This window comes from Pelecanus crispus, chromosome 5 (assembly GCF_030463565.1).
Source record: "Pelecanus crispus isolate bPelCri1 chromosome 5, bPelCri1.pri, whole genome shotgun sequence".
Lineage (NCBI taxonomy): Eukaryota > Metazoa > Chordata > Aves > Pelecaniformes > Pelecanidae > Pelecanus > Pelecanus crispus.
In genome coordinates, this window is record NC_134647.1 from 30,806,816 (window position 1) to 30,826,018 (window position 19,203).

General features: G+C 42.5%; 1 protein-coding gene across 1 annotated transcript in view; it reads right to left on the minus strand.

Moving 5' to 3' along the window:
* Nucleotides 1-19,203, minus strand: part of PLEKHM3 (pleckstrin homology domain containing M3) — a 77,359-nt gene that overhangs the window by 13,411 nt on the left and 44,745 nt on the right. Inside the window, exon 5 of the mRNA XM_075711478.1 lies at nt 16,872-16,935. Coding sequence (XP_075567593.1) covers nt 16,872-16,935 — 64 coding nt within the window. The remainder of the gene's footprint in view (nt 1-16,871; nt 16,936-19,203) is intronic.

The following is a 19,203-nucleotide window of genomic DNA, read 5'->3' on the forward strand; positions in this document are numbered from 1 at the left end:
CCTTCAGTGTCCAGCTCTCAAATCAAGAAGTCCCTCACTGCCAGACAATCCTGCTAGACCATTAGAAGTGATTAGCACTCCCTGTGTTGGTGTGAAAAAACGGCTGTGCAGTATAGATTAAACTGCTAGCCACAACACTCATCTAAATTTGTGACTCGGTGACAATGCCTCAATAAGGGGTGCTATTCAGGCAAAATACTTTTCATTCAGATCAAACTTCCAGAGACTTTAAGGAATTCTGCTGGTGTAGGGAATAATGAAGATGGAGTAAGGCCCTAAGTGTATATTCTTCTTTCCCAGGCTTCCTGTGGTCTGAATGGCAGCCTGCCAGATTAGTGATAGAACTGTGTCACGGGATTTGATAGTGACCTCCTATAAAAAGGAAAAAGAATGCAATAATTGCTGATGGAAGGCTTGCACAGGGCTGTACCCTGAAACCTAAGAGTGGGGAGATTTACACTTACATGTGTGCCAGATTCAGTTCAGGCACCCCTTCCCTCAATATGGTAACACACCACTGGTAATTTGGGTTTAGTGTAAATGAATCTAGAACAAGCAAAGGTTCAAGGCAGAGAAGAACAACAGAGATTTTGGAAGCACTCCTCCCCTACGTAAAGTAGAAAGGAAATAAATTTGTGTTCCAGGGCAACTTCCTGCCCACTAGCCGAGACAGCCACTATTAAAGAGTGCACATGGAAAAGGAGGTGCATAGGTAGCGTTGATGTTGATGGCCTTGAATGGCACGGGCTGAAACGTGCTCCCTCTTTGCTTTCAGCTCTACCCTGCTAACAACATCTGCACCAACAGGAAGTGGCAATGTTATTGCTAGTACTGCAGATAGGACATCTGCTCCTGTTAGAGGAAAAATGACATTCCTATTGCATCCTGGTATAGGAAGATCCCCTTCAACCAGAATATAAACAATGCGGAGAAGCTGCTGCATGAAATACAAAAATGAAGCCATAGTTCAAGGTAGTGATATTACTAACCTTCTAACGGACGGTCAGAAGTTAGTTTAGCTCCCCTAGGCTGGGTTTTGTTTTTCATTTTAAAGGAAGAAATTTTTTGCTTGCAGACTCCAGAGTTACAAAGGGTCTGAAAGCCAAACAAGTTGGGAGCAGGGGAAAGACACAAAAGCTGATAGTATTCAATAAACAGGAGGAAAGAAACAGTGAAGCCTCCCAGCTAGTGACATGGCTACAATCACCATCCAAAAAGCCATTCAGCACTAACAGATGAAATACACATACAAGGATAGTAAATAAACCACAATACCTACATATTTTCTAAAGCATTTTCATGCTACAGCAACTACCTCTGACAGGCCACAAGAGCTCAGCTTAAAACGCCAGGCTGAAAACAGAGCTGCAAACAGACTAAGTCTGTACTAATGTCACTGTGAACAAGGACTTACAAGTTAGATCTCTGAATTAAAATCACATTTTATATCATGTAATAAACAAAATTAACATAACCTACTACCTTCCTAAGCACCAGGGGTGAATTTAAGTCTGTACAAGGCACAACAGGTTTCCTATGCCGAAGAGCTCGCAACCTAAGCAAGACAGATTGAGAATGGGCAGCTGCCCCCAGGGAGCTGGTGTTATTTGTCCCTATTTATTTATTTATTTGTATGGCTTGTTGTAGCACTGTAGTGGGTTGGCTTGTAACTCTGGCCACTGCAGACACACAACAAAGATGGTATCTTCAAAGAGCCATGCATGCCAATTTTGCAGTGTGAATTACAGGCCATTTTACTGTATTACAGGAGGAAGACAAAATGCAACATCAAACTGATGTTATGACTATTTTTAGCATCTGTAAATTTTGTGTCATTTTGTTTCATCAGAGACCTCAGGGCTGTGCACAGGATATGACTTTTCCTTGCAGCCTTCTCTCATTCGTGTTTGTAGCTAATAAGAATAAAATCCTCAAATCCTCATCTCCATTTACTCTGGCAAGCAAAAAGAAAGATTTCAAGACTTCTACTTGCTGTCCCCAAGAGGAGTTTCATGGTAACACTTCCCCAGTGAGTGTTTTATGGCTTGGGAAAAAGAGTGTAGGACATGTAATCAAAGGTGTCAAAACTTCTCCTGTGACTAAGCACTCTCCTGTGACAGCTGGAGGCCCAGGGCTGGTCAGTTTAGACATCCCAGAACCATGACGGCAGAGTCCCAGGATGTTCTCCCAGTTGATGCTGGAATCTCATCTTGAGTTTCAAGGAAACACAAGCGATTAAAGAATAGAAGTGTGTTAAGCAAATGTAATGCATTATCCAGATAGCTCGGAAACCATGGAGGGAAAAAAAAAAGACCTCAAGAGGCTGTCTTGGCAGAGCCAGCAACACCTATGTCATTCTCTACAGCTGTATCTGTTACTAAACCTTTCAGTGATGGAGACTCCACAGCCCCCATGCAGTCTAACACAGCACACGTCTTGTTCTTACTGCTGGAGTCATTCCTAAGCTTTGACCCGTACCTTTCCTAAGGACATTTCAGTTTACAAAATAAGCTTACAAAATAAGCTTACAAAATAGAGAAACTGAAATCACACACCACGAGCTGCAGAACAGTCCAGCAAATTTCATAAGAAATGTGGAAATTTAGCACAAAACTAAGTTAAGAGCATGCCAAATGAACAGAAACAAAAAATTTCACCATTGACTTATCCCTGTAACATAATACAGCCTCAACATGCACCTGCAAAGTCTTGAAAATATATCCCTCCCTCTTTTTAAAGGAAAAAAAAGAAAGAAAAGAAAAAGCATCAAGCTTAAAATTTTGCTGGGTTCAGGTTGTCTTCTATCTACAGCACACATTAAAAGCAACGTCTGTTTTCTGATCCAAATTCTTTTAATGCAAATAATTGTTTTGTTGTCCAAAATTAAGGCTGAAAGGTGACTGATGATGGCATCCTGGTCATCAATTGATGGAGGGTGCAATGCAGCTTTCTTTTCCTAAACTGGTCAAGGAACCCATCCCAAAAGGATTCTGGGCATGGGGACATGCTCTTACAGCTAGCTTACCACTGCTGCACCTGGAATACATTGGGGTATGCTGCTTGGTGACAACGGGAGGAAAATACTTGTGTTCAGAGGCCCAAAGCAAGTTGTGTCCCTAAAGAGCCCCAGTGTCCAGAGCAGAATCGCTGTCCACCTTTGTGGATCTGCAAAACCGCTTCTCTAAGCTACCACAGGACAGAAAGCCGTGGCTTTGCATACTGCAGCTCCTAACTGCGTGTCTTGCATTCGGAACTGTATAAAAATACACACCCATATGTACACACATAAAAGACAGGCCCTGCCCTCAAAGCACTTACAATTTAAAACAACGAAACCAACACTGCTTTTTACACTCACTGCAACATATCTCCCACCCTAAATGGGACAGACTGTGTTTTGGAGGAGCCTGCCGTACAGGCTCCCTGCCCACACTGCAGAGCACATCCCTCCGGCTGGAGCACGGCCGCAGGTGCCGGGGCTGCTGAGGAAGGGAGAGAAGCCAGGAGATCCAGGAGGAGCAGCAACCTGCCCCGCTGCCCAGCCTCCTGCACCCGGCTCGGCAAAGCTGAGGTGGTATTGGCAAGCAAGAGGGGAAGGCAGAGACTTGGTCTGCAGCAGTGGGAGAAACTAAAGGGGTACACAGTATCTGAACACATGTCAAAAAGGTGTTGGGACAATTATTTTAGGTGATTTCTAGAACAGAGGCTTTTCATACAAGTCAAAGTTGTGAATAAAGGTAAATCAAACTTTCTTCTCCGTATATCTTTGTGCTTCTGTTCAGTTGGGTAGCAGTATAAATACAAAGAAACAATTATGCTCTGTATGAGTGAGGTTGGGGTGAAACATGGGGACTGCTGAACGCTAGCAGACAAGCCAACGTTGGCAACGGCTGCAAGGGCCTTGGGCGGCGGGAAAACACTATGTACATGCACTGGGTTATGTTTTTACTGATTCAGCAGGAAGACAGAGAAGATGAAGGGCAGCAGGGGCTATGGTACAAGTTGAAATCCCTTTGGACACACTACATTAATACGATCATGAGGGCAATGCATGATCAGTCAAAGTTTAACTACTTGTCAGGAGGGCTGCCGGCCCCCAGAAGCTTACTGATCCTTCTATCCAAAGACTGTAAGTTACTCATAGTTCCCTTGCTCTATCAAGGTGACGTTTTCAGAAACAAGCAGGCAGCCAGCTGTCTCCAGAGAATAAGAACTGGGAAGGCCATAGACCACAGCATCCTCCACAGACAGAGGAATCCTCCTCAGTGGCCCACTATGTGCACAACAGGGCCATTGCCCGCAGACAGCTTCCAGGAGCAGCATGTGTTGCCCAGGGGACTCTTACTGGTACCCCTGCGCCCTACCTTCACAACTCATCTCTGAGCCCCTGATGCTGCCCTGCACCAGAGAACAGGCAGTTCCCTCACCTCCGACACATGCTGAGCTACCGCTCTGTCCTCATCCCATCCCTCATCTGAGCTCTCCGGGCCAAGCACAATGCTGGTAGAAGTCCACCTCTGAAGGCCCCCACTCCCCATCCCTAGCCTTGCCCCTAAACCTCCTCCTCCCATACAGCACAGTACAGGCAGTCCAAAACTCCGGCCTATTACACACAGCAGAGAGAAGTCAAGTCACTTTGTCTTCCCTTTTCAGTCAACAAAGACTCCTTGTATGAGAACATACTTACCAGCATGAAGGAGGGTTGCACAAACTAGTCCCACGGGAGAGCAATGTAGTGAGCACAGTGTTGCAATATGTATGTTTTCATATGAAAAAACAAACCAGAAAAGTGGCCAAGGTAACAGTGGCTGAAATTCTCGTCTCTGTTAAGAGTTCTAACCCAGAGAGATAGATGGTAACCTCAACTCATGGCTTGTAATAACTTTCTGTTTGGAAAACAGAACAAGACAAAAAAAAAAAAAAAAAAGCATGAAAAAAACCTAACTCAAAATTAGCTACAGTTTGTTCCAGTTCCTGACAGTTGTTCAAATTAGAAAAGACCTAATAGAAGCATCTGACTGGGTGTCACTAAAAAGCAATCAAATACTGATTAGACAAGGTAAGCATGGAAGTCCCCTCCAAACTCAGACTGTGTCATTCCCAAAGAGGTAGTATTACAAGGGCTTTAGGGGAAACTAGAGGGGTGATGTGCAGAAACAGAAGGAAAAATGAGTCAGCTGTAATCCACTATTGCTTCAAGTAATGCCTCCATAGCCCTCCACTCACCTATTAGACCAAGTCCACAGAAATACCCAGCCTTTGCATCATGGCCACATAAATCAACACTGAAATCTATCAGACACGATGAAATTTCTGGACAGGAGAGGAGAAACTGTACAGTTTTCAGACATTTCTCAGGGCAGTGAGTGTTTGTTTTGAGGGCAAGGCTCTTGTCAGCAATGCTAGCTAAGAAGTAAAAGGTAAGGGGTAAGACCTCCATCCCTGCAGGAGTCTATGTTGTGAATTCGAGTGAAGGTCATCAAACCTCCTACCCTGTCTGTGCATTTTTACCAACTTCTAAAAGTGCAGTAGATGTTTACATAGCATGGAGATCATAAATACCTTTGATCACCTACATGAGGACTGTCAAGACAAGCGGTAAAGGGTATACAGCTTGCTGAGCTTTCAGATACACTGTTCTGCTCGATGTGAGGAACTGCCAAGGTTAAGTCCAAATTCTGAAAAGTGTCACAGTATGTTAAACCACATCAAGGGTTTCTGGATTAAAATAATTGTTAGATTAAATTTGCTAGTCTATGTAACTTCCAACATATGATAATGAAAGTAAAATCAGAAGCAGTTACCAAAAAAAAAAATTTTTTTTTGTTACATTAAGATCCAAGGTAATGAAGAATCAAGAGATGAAGGATATTTTAACAGAAGCTATCCGGAATCAAAAAGAAGGAAGAGAAACGTACCCACATCTCTATATTCTGCCAGCTCTGACACAAAGGACAGCCAACAACCACAGGCATCATGTAACAGTGTGTCTAGGAACACCGTCACTTCACTGTGGCTAAGTGATCAGAGAATAAACACTGAGAAGGAAGCTAGAAATTTCCCCAACTCTCCTGAATCCTCAGACCCAGACCTGTAATTTCCTCACATGTGAGAAGCACAGGAGGAAACCCTGGTTATCATCCTCATAGAGAAGTATCTGTTGCTACTGCTCTGCTTAAGAGCCCCACCACCAGGGTTTAGTATTCCAGGTAAAATGGTGAAAATACTGTAAAACCAGGTTCTGTATCACTGCCACTGTGAGACAAGCTAAATTTGCCAAATGGCTTTGTCACCCCACCCTTGTAAATCAGCTTGTTAATCATTATCGTCAAAGAGGTGATAAAGTCATTTTATAAGCCAACACTGAAGCAGTAACACTAACTACTTATGTAGGGGCTGGTGTATTTCTCTGCAGATAACATTTATTAGAAGGCACTCTCCTTAAAGACACAGGCTTCCCTCATAACCTTCTTCTGGAGTACCGAGCAATCTGTTCCACTTATTTCTCCAGTCACACAAGTGACGCCTGGAGGGGATGGGTTAAGTGGTATGAAATCCCCAAAACACCTTGAACTACAGGTTCAAATCTCAACTGGATTGTCCCAGTCTCTCCTCCTGATAGAACAAAATTTATGATTATTTCTCAAGGCCAGATGCACACTTGGCTCTGAGAGACAGACACAGACAGAATTTGCCAGGAGGCACTGACGCAATGCAGAAGAGACATGAAAAGGCCAAGAGGCACTGAGAAAACAGAAGGGGTGGTAGACATGAAGCTCATTCACCATCCCCAATTATATACATTGAAGGGATAAAAAGTCCTTTAATTATTGGGATGAGTGTCACAAGCATGCCTGGCAGAAGGAAACTATCTGAAGGAGCAATCAACAATCGTGCACAGCTTCCCAGCATCCTCTAAAGATAAGGTTTCTGCCTCTTCCTGGTTATTTTCTTTCCACCTCTCCAGAAACAGCTAGTCTGAATCAAGCTTTTTGCTAACAAGCTCAGAGGTAAGCTCCAGATTTGCCTAGACTTCAGAGTACCACTGACAATGTGCTTCCTGGACTGAATGAAAGGGAAAATAAAATCTCTGTTCAGGATTGTCTTGGATTCACCACTGTGCTCACTACCCTCCAAATTCCACTGGTGGAAGCTTTGTGGAGGAGGACTAAACACTCAGTAACCTTTCTTCACCTCCAGGACAGATGAGAAATATGCTTTTGAAAGAACTACCAGGGCTAGAAAAAACACCTCTAGAAACTTCCAGTTTATTCCTCACCCTGCGGCACAACCAACAGATGACTGTCTGGCTTAAAACTTCTCACCACAGAGATCCCATAACTCTCCAGCGCTCAAAACAGCTAGAAAGTTGTTCCTAATGCCTGCCTCTGATCTCTTTTGCTGCAGTGAACTATCTTTGTTTCACACTATACCTCTTATCCTTACATTGCGCAATCTGTTTTCAGAAACCATTTTCTGACACATTCTTGTCTCGGTCACAGGTGATCTCTGTCACAAGCCGGGAAGAGCAAAAGCAGATTGCGGTGCAGGAAAGCTACAATGGTTGCCTTTACCTATTTGCTAACTGGAGAACAAGGAGGTATTTTCCGCATTCGTTAAGTGTGGAGATTGGGCATTAAAATGCAAAGGGTAAACGGAATCTCCGCCCCGCAACAGATTTCAGCAGGGTCAGGATTTCGGCTATGAAAACACGGACTTGGAGACAAGTATGCTACAATATGCTTAGCTAAGGATAATGCAAGCTGCACAGAAAAGAAAGGGAAAATGTATTCCCTGGCTGGGAAGTACCTAGTCATTTATATCCAGGGAACAGACAATGCTTGCGGACTGCTAATTTCCTTGAGGATTTTTTCCCTTCCGTTCACCAGATTCTTAACACCGCGAATTCTTGTTACGATTTCAATGCACAATTAATCTTTAGTTCAGAGGAAAAGGAAATGGAAAGAGGAAGTATGATCATGAGGTAAAAGCCCCAGGGAGGCAGATATCAGATCTCAGCTCTGCCCCATCTTTTGTGCAATATACTGGTCTGGTCAGCTTTCCTTGCTCCATTTGACTCCCAGTCATCTCTTTCAGATTGCCTGCCTTGTTCATTTAAATTGCAAGTGACTTAAGGGAAGAATGATTTGTTAATACTTGTGTGCACACACACTATAATCAGTCACTATGCATTGCTGTAAAACCAATTAAAAAAGAACACAGCAGAAAAACTTCAGGAGAGCCCCATCTTTTGCTCCTACAGCCATGCTATGGGCCACAACCCCAGCTCCTGATGGTAAGGGTGATACCACCTCATCCTCTCTCCTCTTCCCTTTACAGCCTTTGCAGGTCCCTGGCTGTCCCAAAGGCCTGTTCAGCCTGTGGTACGGGTAGCAGCAGGGTGGACAGGAGCGGGTGAGGCCAGGGACTCTGCTCATCCACTGCTGACACCGGCGCAAGGTGCTGGCTCTGACACAGACGACGCCGTTTTGCCATCGCTGGCCTTGACACAGACAAAGCAACATCACGCAGCCACACATTGTGCCGTGCTAACTCATCACCCACACAGGGCAGAGAACATCCCGAAAGGAAACCCGGCGATAAACTCTGCGAAGAACAAAAAAACCCACAAAACCGACCACCAAATAAATCAAGCTAAAGCAGAAATGAGTGAGAATTTGAATAAACAGGAATCACAAGCTCCTTTTGACTTCTTTGCACCAGGCAGTCCGCACTGACGGCAGAGCCATTTGCTGTTTGTGGTCCTTCCAAACCAAACCACTCAATGTGTTGCACTTTGGTATTAAAGTGATGTTCCACAAATTAGCCACTAACTATAATAGGCACTGTGAAGAGGAGGAAAACCAAAACAAGGTCAAGAGCAAATGTTGCTAACCTGTGACAAGCACATATAGGCAGGGGGCAAGGTGAAGATGGAGTTTTACGTTGGTTGGGGGAGAGAAACAAACTGGTGACAATCCAAGTGAATTTATAGCAGGAGGCAGAGAGGATGACAAGGTCCCTCCAAGCCCTCCCCACTTCTCTCATGGAAAGGAAGAAAAGCCTGAAATTTCAGCCGGTCTCCGGGTGCAAGCTGACACAAGTAAGAAAGAGATGGAATTGTCTCAGCATAACAACACGCCTGGAAATCACCTGTGGCAGGTCCCCAGCCAGCCCTGCAACAGGACTCCATCCCCACAACCTCTGCCTTCACACTCACTGTGTTTCAATTGTCTTTCCTCTTTTCTCCTTCCCCCAAGGTTTCCAGGCAGCTACATGTCAATTTTGTCACACCCCAAGTTCTCCTAATCTTGTTGCAGGGATGAATTATAGGTTGTTTTAAGAAACAGGTATTCAAGCAAAGGTTAAAGGCTGTTTTAATCAAACAAGGTTGAAAGAGTACAAGGAATTTGGCTGGTAGAGAACAGAAAGCACTTTCCCTAGCTTAAAAACATACGTGACTCTAAATACACACACAAGCAAATATGCATTCAGGCAGAGAGTATGTATGTGCTTTCCCTGCCCCCCCGCTTTTTTCTTTAAGATTAAGCAGGCAATTGCATGCAGAGATATTAACTGACTCTACATGCCCACTGAGTTAAGATGTTATTTCATGAGTGATACCAGAAAATTCGAAACTTTCCTGCCTTGCACAGGACTGGATCAGGGCATTTTAAGCAGGAGTCCTCTGAAGGATTTTAGAACAAGAAAGCAACATACCAAGAAAATGGCTTGGGTTACTCTGAAAAAAAATCTGTGAGTACAAAGTATATTCAGAAGAATTTCTAAAAAAAAAATTTTTCTTTTCTCATCCAAGCAGGTAGCCCTGAGACAGTACTTTGTTTCCTCGGGAAATTTTGTTTCTTGGGATGTTATTCCTCGAGATATGTCCAACTGCCTCTCCTGAATAGACATTTTATGTGAAGTACAGAGCCGAATCTTTCACACTGCTAACCTTGATTGCCAGTACTGGGCCTCTCATTCTGCACAGCCAAAAAAGAACAGAAGAAACCTGGTTAGCACAAAGCACTAGAAAAGGGGTAGCTTATATTGCTGCTGCCTCTTCTAGGGGCTGAAAAAATTAAAATATCTCTGGAGATCTCAACTCAGAAGGTCCTGCGAGCCACTGGCACCACTGCTGGGTTGTTTTAAACAGTGTTTCTTTCTAAAAAGCCGCATTTACCCCAAGCGGCCTAGATTACATATTCACATGGAAAAGCACCACATGTATTTAATAAGCCCTGTTGAAAACTCTGGTTTCAAGCAGCGCAAAAACCAGTTCTACTGTTAAAAATATCTGTTAACAATCTTGTTATATCTCCACACTTTGCCTCCAAGACTTTAACACACCTAACTCAGATGAACTTGTCTTCCTAGCTGCCGCTTGCCAAAATGCTCCTGGCCAGCTCTTCACCCACGAGCCTGGCCAGCTCTGCCATGCTCTCTGCCTGACCACGAGCCATTCTGAATGACAGCAACTCCCTTCCCCAGCAAAGCTGCGGTAAAAAGGAAACGCCAATAAGATCATTGCCGTTACCGCTAATTGTAAGCAGAGCTGTCAGCGCTTTGGGGAATTATACACACACCTGGAATATCAGCTAACTTGAAGCTTCCTGTTCTGCTGAAAAGCAGCTCAGTGCTAGCAAACTGCAGGGAGCGACAGAAATGAGTGATAAAGGAGCCATAGCCACAGGAAAGTATGCAAGCTGTTTAATTGCCGTTTAGCTATTTTAATATTTATGGAAATGTACAATGTGTGTTTTTCCCATCCTAGGACTATTTTGATATTCTTCTGCTAATATAGTTACCACAGTCATACAGGCACAGGTCGTAAAGGAAGGACATAAAGATAGCTATTAGCATTATGTCCTTATGGTCCAAGATGCATGTTTACATAGTTCAAGTACAGAATTATTTAAGTGCCTCAAAATCTTAATGTATTTAAATTGCACAACATTTTTAAAATAGGTCAGATGGACTACCCCTCCGAAATGCTGGTTTCCCTCTTTTGAACTTAACTGTGCCTAGGATGTCTATTTTAAACATACACATAGTGAAGCAGGACCCATTTTACCTTAATCCCGTTAAAAATTACTCGTCCTGTGTGTCAGAGAAAGCCTGCAGCACAGCTGGGAAGAGTCCAGATCTCTCCAGATCTCATGTGCCTTAGGATGAGAACTGGACCACTGTACAAATTAACAATGTGTACACTTCTCGCCTCCCCACACAACCATCTGTTTCTGTCTACCTGCTACCAAATATTTAAGAGCAGAGGCTGTACCTGACACGTCAGTTAAAACCCACCACTGTTTTAAACCAGCTCTACTCTGAGCAACGTCCTCCAGCCTGTGGTCAGCTGAATACTGGTAGTAACGCACCACAGGACTTGCACCTCTGTCACACATACTGTGTCAATCCTTGCTTGGGAAGCTGGGGACGTAAATCCATGTTTTCACTACGGTGCTGAACTCTGAACTGTGGCAGCTGTGGCCCAGATGTGCCTGGCATTTTGCTGCCCTTGTTGAGCACAGTGAGCGCCCACAGCAAACTGTGACAGACAAATCTTCAGCCATCTCAGCACGGCCAGGCCTGCCAAAAACCTAATTCTCCCTCTCATTTGCCACCTCCTGCCCCCAAGCAAAAAAAAAGGGCTTGCCTCAACTTAAAAGGATCTGCTGGTACAGCTACATGGGTAAACCTCTTTGGTAAATAAAAGTTTAAGCTGATAGAGCTTATACTGAACCACTGAATGAAACAAATGACAGCAAAATACTTTCTCATTGATATAACTGAGTTTGCACTAATGCTTTTACAGGTATGGCTATGTCTGTTAAGAGCAGAGGGTAGGGTGTGTGTGGGGGGGTTGTCATGCACCTATCCCAGTAACACTTCTAAAACTAGAGAAAGCCCAAAGTGTGTTAGCCAAAACCCAGTACTGCCAATCAATATAGCCACATGCAGACTACTGGCTTTCACCAGCACAGGCATGTGGGTTACATGCCACATCCTATCATTTTACGTGTGAATAAAAAGGAACTGCTGGGCATGGACACCACCACTGATCGGCTTGGAAGTCATCAGGCTGTATGTCATAAATCTAAGCTGAGCACTTCTCAGTAATTGTATGAGGACTGAGTGATCAGAAAAGATGCCTTACGTCTGAAAAAAACAAGTAAAAAGCAAAATATAATCCACATCTCCTTGCAGTGTTTGCTATTGTTGGAAGTCATGAAACAACTTGTCTAAATCAACCTAAAATTTTGCACATGTAAAAATGCTAGAAAGAGCATCTTCAATCTCCTCCTCCACCTCAGTCTAGGAAAATACAGGGAGGACCCAAATTTGCCATTGGAAAAGGAGGTGTGATGAAAGTACACCATGGGTTAAAAGCCTGGAAAAGTGAACCAGACCTAGCAATTTCTTTGTTCTTCTAAGGCTTCCTAATCCTAATCTAACAATATACTAGGCTCAAATTAGGTGGAACTTACGTTTCATTGAAGTTCATTTTTATTCCCCACACTTTTGTTAGGGAACCTTACATGTGCAAAATCTTGAACAGAAACATTAAGGTTTTCATATTGGGAATGCTTCTGTTAAACCAACTGTTCACCTAGCCCAAAACCCTATCAGACACTGTAATCAGTACTATATGCGTCAGAGGAAGATGAAATAATTGATCCATCTGTCAATACGGAAGACATCTTCCTAATCCCCTCAGTAAATAATATGCCTATTCTGAAACCTTATAATCTCTTTATCTTATGTAGTGTAACTGTGGACATTCTCATTATGGATACTTAATCCTCTCAAAGATGATAAACTTCTGGCCTTGGTAATATTACTGTGGCATTAAGTTCCTCGTGCTCGCTGTGTGTTCTGCAAAGAAGCATTTCCATTAAGGATTTTTATGCTTATCTCATATTCACTGTATGACCTGTGCTATATTATCATGAGAACAGGGCTCTCCCGTTCATCCTTTCTCTCCACTGTTCTTCATATTGTTTGTAGGTTCATCTACAGGTAGATAGTCAGGAAAGTTGATCTGAAGTAAATGGATGTTTTAATTAAATTGTAACGGATTAGTTTATCTACAATGTTAAAATGGATAAATTATACTACATTAAATCCCTGCATGGACATACACATTCAGAATGAAAATGGCCTTAATACAATTTAGCTCACTTTGCTTCCAAAGTAAATGGAGATAAACCAAATGAAAGCCACTTACATTTTGAATAACAGTATTTACACAGTGATTCAATGTAATTCAACTCATCATTTTAAATTCCCACATTTTGTCACTTCATTTTTTTTCCCTGAGTGTTCCCATGTAAACAAGTCTTCAGCTCATCATCTTTTTAAAATCTCCTATCTCGCTCACAATTTCTATCCTTGACATCCAGTCATTTTTGCCATTACATGGATCCTTTTTATTTTACCGTATCTTTTGGTGGAAGTATAACCAGGATGAAATAATTGCCATGACTAAGAGCATTTCTACAGTAAGGACCATCACTGCAGTAATCTTTGTACACTTGTATATGTTGCTATTTAACATAAAAAAACAGGCAAGACATTAGTTAACTCTGCATCAATTAAGCACCTGAATTCTCAACTCGTCACAATAGCCACTTCAAGTCTTTTACTTTAAAAGCTCCCATTAATATGGAATCTAGCGTTAGCAAGAATTTCTTTTCCTGAGAAATGCAAGAGTCTTGTCTGAGTCAGCTTCTATCCAAATCAATGTTTAACAGTGCAAAAACTGTTAGTCTCACCAAAAGCAACCCCATAGTCATACAAAATGAATGGATAGTTTTTAATTCCAGCTTGCATGAACTGTGTCCACTGGTCCTTAAAACCAGTGATATATGTCCATTAGTAATGTCAGCAGCAAAAAGAGTTCACACCTCCAGTAGGTTTAGGGTGAAGCTACCCTGGTCTGTGACTGCACCATCAGGGATTATACTGCACATAAATAAGAGTAAGCCATTTTTCTAGTGTATTATGTCTGCTAAACCCAGCAATTTCAGGAGCAAATACTTGCTTCCTAACAACTGGAGGTCTCCCTTTTTAAAGCTTTAATTGATTGGAATAGCCCTGGATGAGCTGGCTAACAGCCATGCAGTGGTGTTATGGGTGACACAGGGCAGATTACTCTCTGGGCAGATGATGCCAGGGAGGGTTGGAAAGGAAAGCAAGTCTAGGCAATGGGGCAGAATAGGCAACCTGTCACACTTTGTGTTTCTGCCAGTTAAATCTGAATGCACCTAATTAGTTACCTCGTCTGCTAACACCTCCAATGACAACAATGACAAGAGGATTCTAAGAATATGTACCCCATGGGGAATGCCCGTAGGTAGTCTTGCTGTAAACTTTAATGTAGTCCCTGGGGCCCTGGTCTGCAGTGAAACTTTGCTGGGGTACATGTGTGTGTTTGTCTTTATTTTAAACATGCACATAGAAATAAAGACCATCACTTGCTGCCTCTTTGGTTAAAGGTCAGGCCTACTCACATCTGCACTACAAGCACTTGTTAATGAGTAAAGTATTAGCAAAACCACTACCTCACCAGGATTTAGCGAGTTTCCAAAATTAAGGACATTTTGTTTCAATTTTTTCCACCCTGCTTTTAACCTCACAGTTAAGGTCTTCCCCAGCAGAGCCCTGTCCAAATGGATCCAAGTGACAACCATCCCCAGACCATCAGATAGCTCAAGTATGTACTCTGCCATATCCATAAGGTCTAGACATGGAGCTCTGTTAAGCTTGGAAAGAGATTTAAATTTGACTTAATTTTAGAATAGTATTATATGCTGCTTCATCTACTGGCAAACAGGCATTTCGACTTTTTTGCACCTAAGAACCTGATACCATATTTTTGAAACTCAGCTGCTTGGTAGGAAACGACCCATGTTTTCTAGGATCTTTAAAGAGAAGTTGGCTAGGAAACAAATCAGAATTGAGCTGGGACTAACCAGGGTAAAGGTTGCTTACATCTGCAGATTACCCCTCTCTGCTTTTCTAATTCACTCACCGTGCCTTATCTTTCCATTAATCTTTAATAAACCTTTTAGTTAATTCCCCAAACACATGCAATCTACATGACAGCAGGATACAGTGCAAAAGCAGCCCATGGATATGAGGAAATAGGCAGCAGAGGAATCAAAGGGAGGGGAAACTTTTAGGATTAAAAACCACCCAAACTGCAGGTCAGTAGAAAATGATAAGCAATCAGGAGAAAGCAGTGGTAAGGGGCAAACCAGGGAGGAGGCGGGGCTGTAAGGGTATTAGTGTTTCTCTGGCTGTTGGATTCATTTTGTCAATGGGGCCCTCCTCCCCTTTCCACTCTGGTTCCACTTTGACAAAAACAGGCAATCCAATTTCAAACTTGGAGCCTCTGAATTGTGGAAAACCGTCTCCAGGCTGACAACAAGGGTATAGCTAGATTAAAAGGTAAATGCAATTTAACCCACCCCAGCAGAAGCGGTAATCAAATTATACTGCCTGTAAATATGGTAAGTTTGGGGCTGGGGCCCTCAGGGGAAGAGAAGGTGTCTTGCAAACATGAACACAAAGAAACATGCTAAAGGGAACTGCTAAATCAATGGATGAATTGTGACTTCTACCCTCCCTCCCTCCCACAGGGTGCTTGATAAGCTGCTGATTGCTTCTAAAACATCTACTACCAATGTTAGGAACTGATTAAGCAGCTAACAAAGCACTGGGGGCTAATAGACAGGCCCACCAGGGAGACTGCCGCTCTGGAGTTTAAGTAGCTTGCTTTTTCATGGCTTGATTATTAAAGGTGAGATAGCAGAACATGCTGAAAAGATGTGGAAACAGTTTTAGACCTCAGATGACTGGCCTTTTTATTTCATATATGGAATCATTTCTACCCTGTGACTTCACCAGCCAACAAAAGCCATGTTTCCTGCAGTTCTGCAGTCTCCAGCTCTGAGGGACGTCTGAACTACCTCAACTTAAATGTGTCAACGGAACATCTGTTATCCTGCAGAAAAGGCACCACTAGACAGTGGAAGTGGAAGAAGCTTAAAATAATGTGTTTTACGTATCACTGGCAATGGCATTAGTGCGTGAACACAGACATGCCCAGGTCAGCTAGCGCATCTTACCTCATTGCTTCCTCCATTGTGCATCTGAGCGCAGCAGCACATTCACCTTAGATTCCCTATCCTCTCTTTCCCATCCTTTTTGCCAAATTCTTCTTGTTTAATCTGGTACGTAATAAAATTCTGCTGTTCAGGCAGATGTACTGCAAGGTGCTTGCTCAGTTCCATCAATATCAACGCAAAGACACATTTTGCTGGCACATTACCTCTTCTGTGGTCACGTCTGTCATAGTAACACTGCATGACTTAACTTTGTGCAGCAGGCTTGCTGAGGTTCTTGTGGTTTTCTGGTTTTTATGTTTTTCCCCTCTTGTGGTAATGCCTAGCAGACTTCGTAAATAAGCATGTTGCACTAGGGATTGTACAAACTCATAAATTCCTGAATAACTATTCTTTCAAGCAAAGCAATAAATACTACTTGTCACCTGTAGGCTGAGGCTTAGATGAGCCTTCACTGATCAGACGAAAAATTTCTCACAGCAAAGTTCTCTTTGCAAACCACAGTTTTCTTCCGCAGCCTCTTTCCAGACCCATTTCAACACTGAAGCTCTAGGCTTTCTCTCTCTCATCTCTAACCAATGCCCCTGTTAACCCATTTTTATATTAAACTATAAACCACAGAGATGGCTTGGAAGTAATGCTATTTATGCTACGATTAGCTAGAAGGGGGAATGTACAATTAGCACTGAAGATGAGAACAGGCTTGATGTGTAACAGGTAGAATTAGTTGAAGAAACTTACCTGCTGAAGGTCTGCAAGAGAATAAAGATGGATTTGCTGGAGAAGATACTCTCTGGGAAAGATCCTGGAAAAGAGAAAAATGGATATGTGTCATGCCTTTTTGACAGAGAAACTCAAAGATTTCCTCTCCCTACCAAAAGACCGCAGAATAACAATACTAGAGAGAGCGCTTGTCAGAAACTGGAATTATGTCACCTGTAAGCACCAGCTACTTTTACAGCATTCCTCATGGGCACAGCAACTCCACAATAAGAATGAGTGCTGTGCCAGTGTCACTCTCCAACTGTCAGGTAAACATGTACAATGACATTTACAGCCATTGAAAGCTCATCCTGAGCACAGGGTTTCTTTAAACAGTTAACCCAGTAATAAAAACAAAACTCAAACTACACATTAGAAGTATTTCTTACAGTTTTTAGTACAAGGTTCCTGGTCTGCTAGAAAGCTGTAACAGTTAATTTCAGATGTGATTTATGGTTTTGTAACTGAAATAACTATATTGGGAAAAACGTCATGCAGATACTGTTCTTCCAACATAAAGTTGATTGACAGCAATTCCCTTTTGCATATAGCAATGTAGGTATTGGTATTGACTTTATAATGACTTATTTGAGAAAGGCGTATTTTCCTTACATAAACCAAGGTTTCAGGCAAGACCATTGATTATCCACTGACAGACCTGTTCAGTAAAGCTAAATTACAGAAACCTGAACAGAGCAGAGATGTCCTAATTAGAGTGACTTGCAGTAAAACGAAAAACTGGGTTAAAGTAACATTACAAAGAAAAATGGACCTTGTAAAGGTAAGTGGATATTAGCAAGAAAAGTTTATGAAAACCTGTGTATCTGCCATAAAAATGTCAGGAAGAGAAAAAGTGCATCTAATTAAAATGTCTATCTTTGTGTGCACACACAGAGAAACAACCAGCTGACCAGCTTCATTTTCCATCCACGCAGAACAAATATAACACCATGCTACGGTATCGTGGGGAGCAGAGAATCACATCACTCTTGAAAAAAAAGCAACCAAATATGTCAAGAGGTGCAACCATTTTACACTACATGCTGCTTAGAAGAAACTGTCAACTCAGTTCCTACATTACAATCACGTAGTTTTAAGGCAATACAGAAGCAAAATTCTTGATATTATTAAATGCATGAACAAAGGTCTGGCATAGACTAGCTTGTAATGGCAGAACTGAATGGCAGTGCACAGAAAGTCCACTGGACATGTTCAAAAAACCAAAGACACTGAAAGGCTGATATGAACTTACACGGTCATGATATGAGACTAATGAGAAAGTACACAGGAACTCAAAGAAGAGATTTGAGAAGCTGCAGCAACATAATTAGCTAAAACACAGATCAGCAGGGATAACAGTACAAACTACAATCTTTAACAGAACACCAAATCTAAGAAATAATGGGAGGACCTCGGTTCATTCTACTCCATCAGTTGTCTCAACTATCTTAAACTGATGCTTTCAAAGCTGTCTTGGAGGGACTAGGACTTTTCACTGCTGTTAAGGTGAGTGGTACAAAGTCTCATATTCCTTTTGTACCTTTGAAAAAAATCTAAGCTTTATTGGGGTGGGAGGGGAAGAGTCCTGCAAGCAAGGCACTGACAACTGGGCACTGCCAATCTTAGGGCACTCTTCTGGAGCAGGACTGTGCCCTTGCTCCTTCTGCCTCACCAAGCATGTCTGCTCTACCCACCTAATTTTCAGCTGCAGTCTCACTGGGATACTGCATTTTCCCCTTCCAGTTCTGTAGGCTATACCACTGCTCCTGTTAGAGGTGAACGTGTTTCAGCAGCTCTGCTGCATCACACCTTCATAATACATTTGGCACAATGTCAAAGACTACTAGAAAACAGTCAAAATCCACATATCAGACAACATATGACATTGGGATTCCTCATTTGCACATAGAAGATTTATTAAAATTGATTGCTAAGGAATCTGAACAGCATTTCGAAGCCATTAGTATTCTTCAGCTCTGACAGAATTTCTTTCATTACAATTTCCCCCTCATTCTCCCCTGATCACACAGGCAGGCACTAAACAGTGCGGTAGCTTTGCCAGGAACTGTATGATTTGCTGATGCCCTTACAGCACCGCTAAGGAAAGTAATTAGCTAATGAAAGATTTCCTTTTTCAGGAAATAGCCTGAATAGCCCATAAGGCAGAAACTGTCAACGACTAATATTGATGACTAACATCATGTTCCCCTGCCTTCAAGGACTGCATTTTATTTCCTGCAAGTTCTAACTCCTAATAAAAAGTGTGCAGATGAAAAGCAAACTCATGATTGAGGGACAGGGGGGTCTCAGC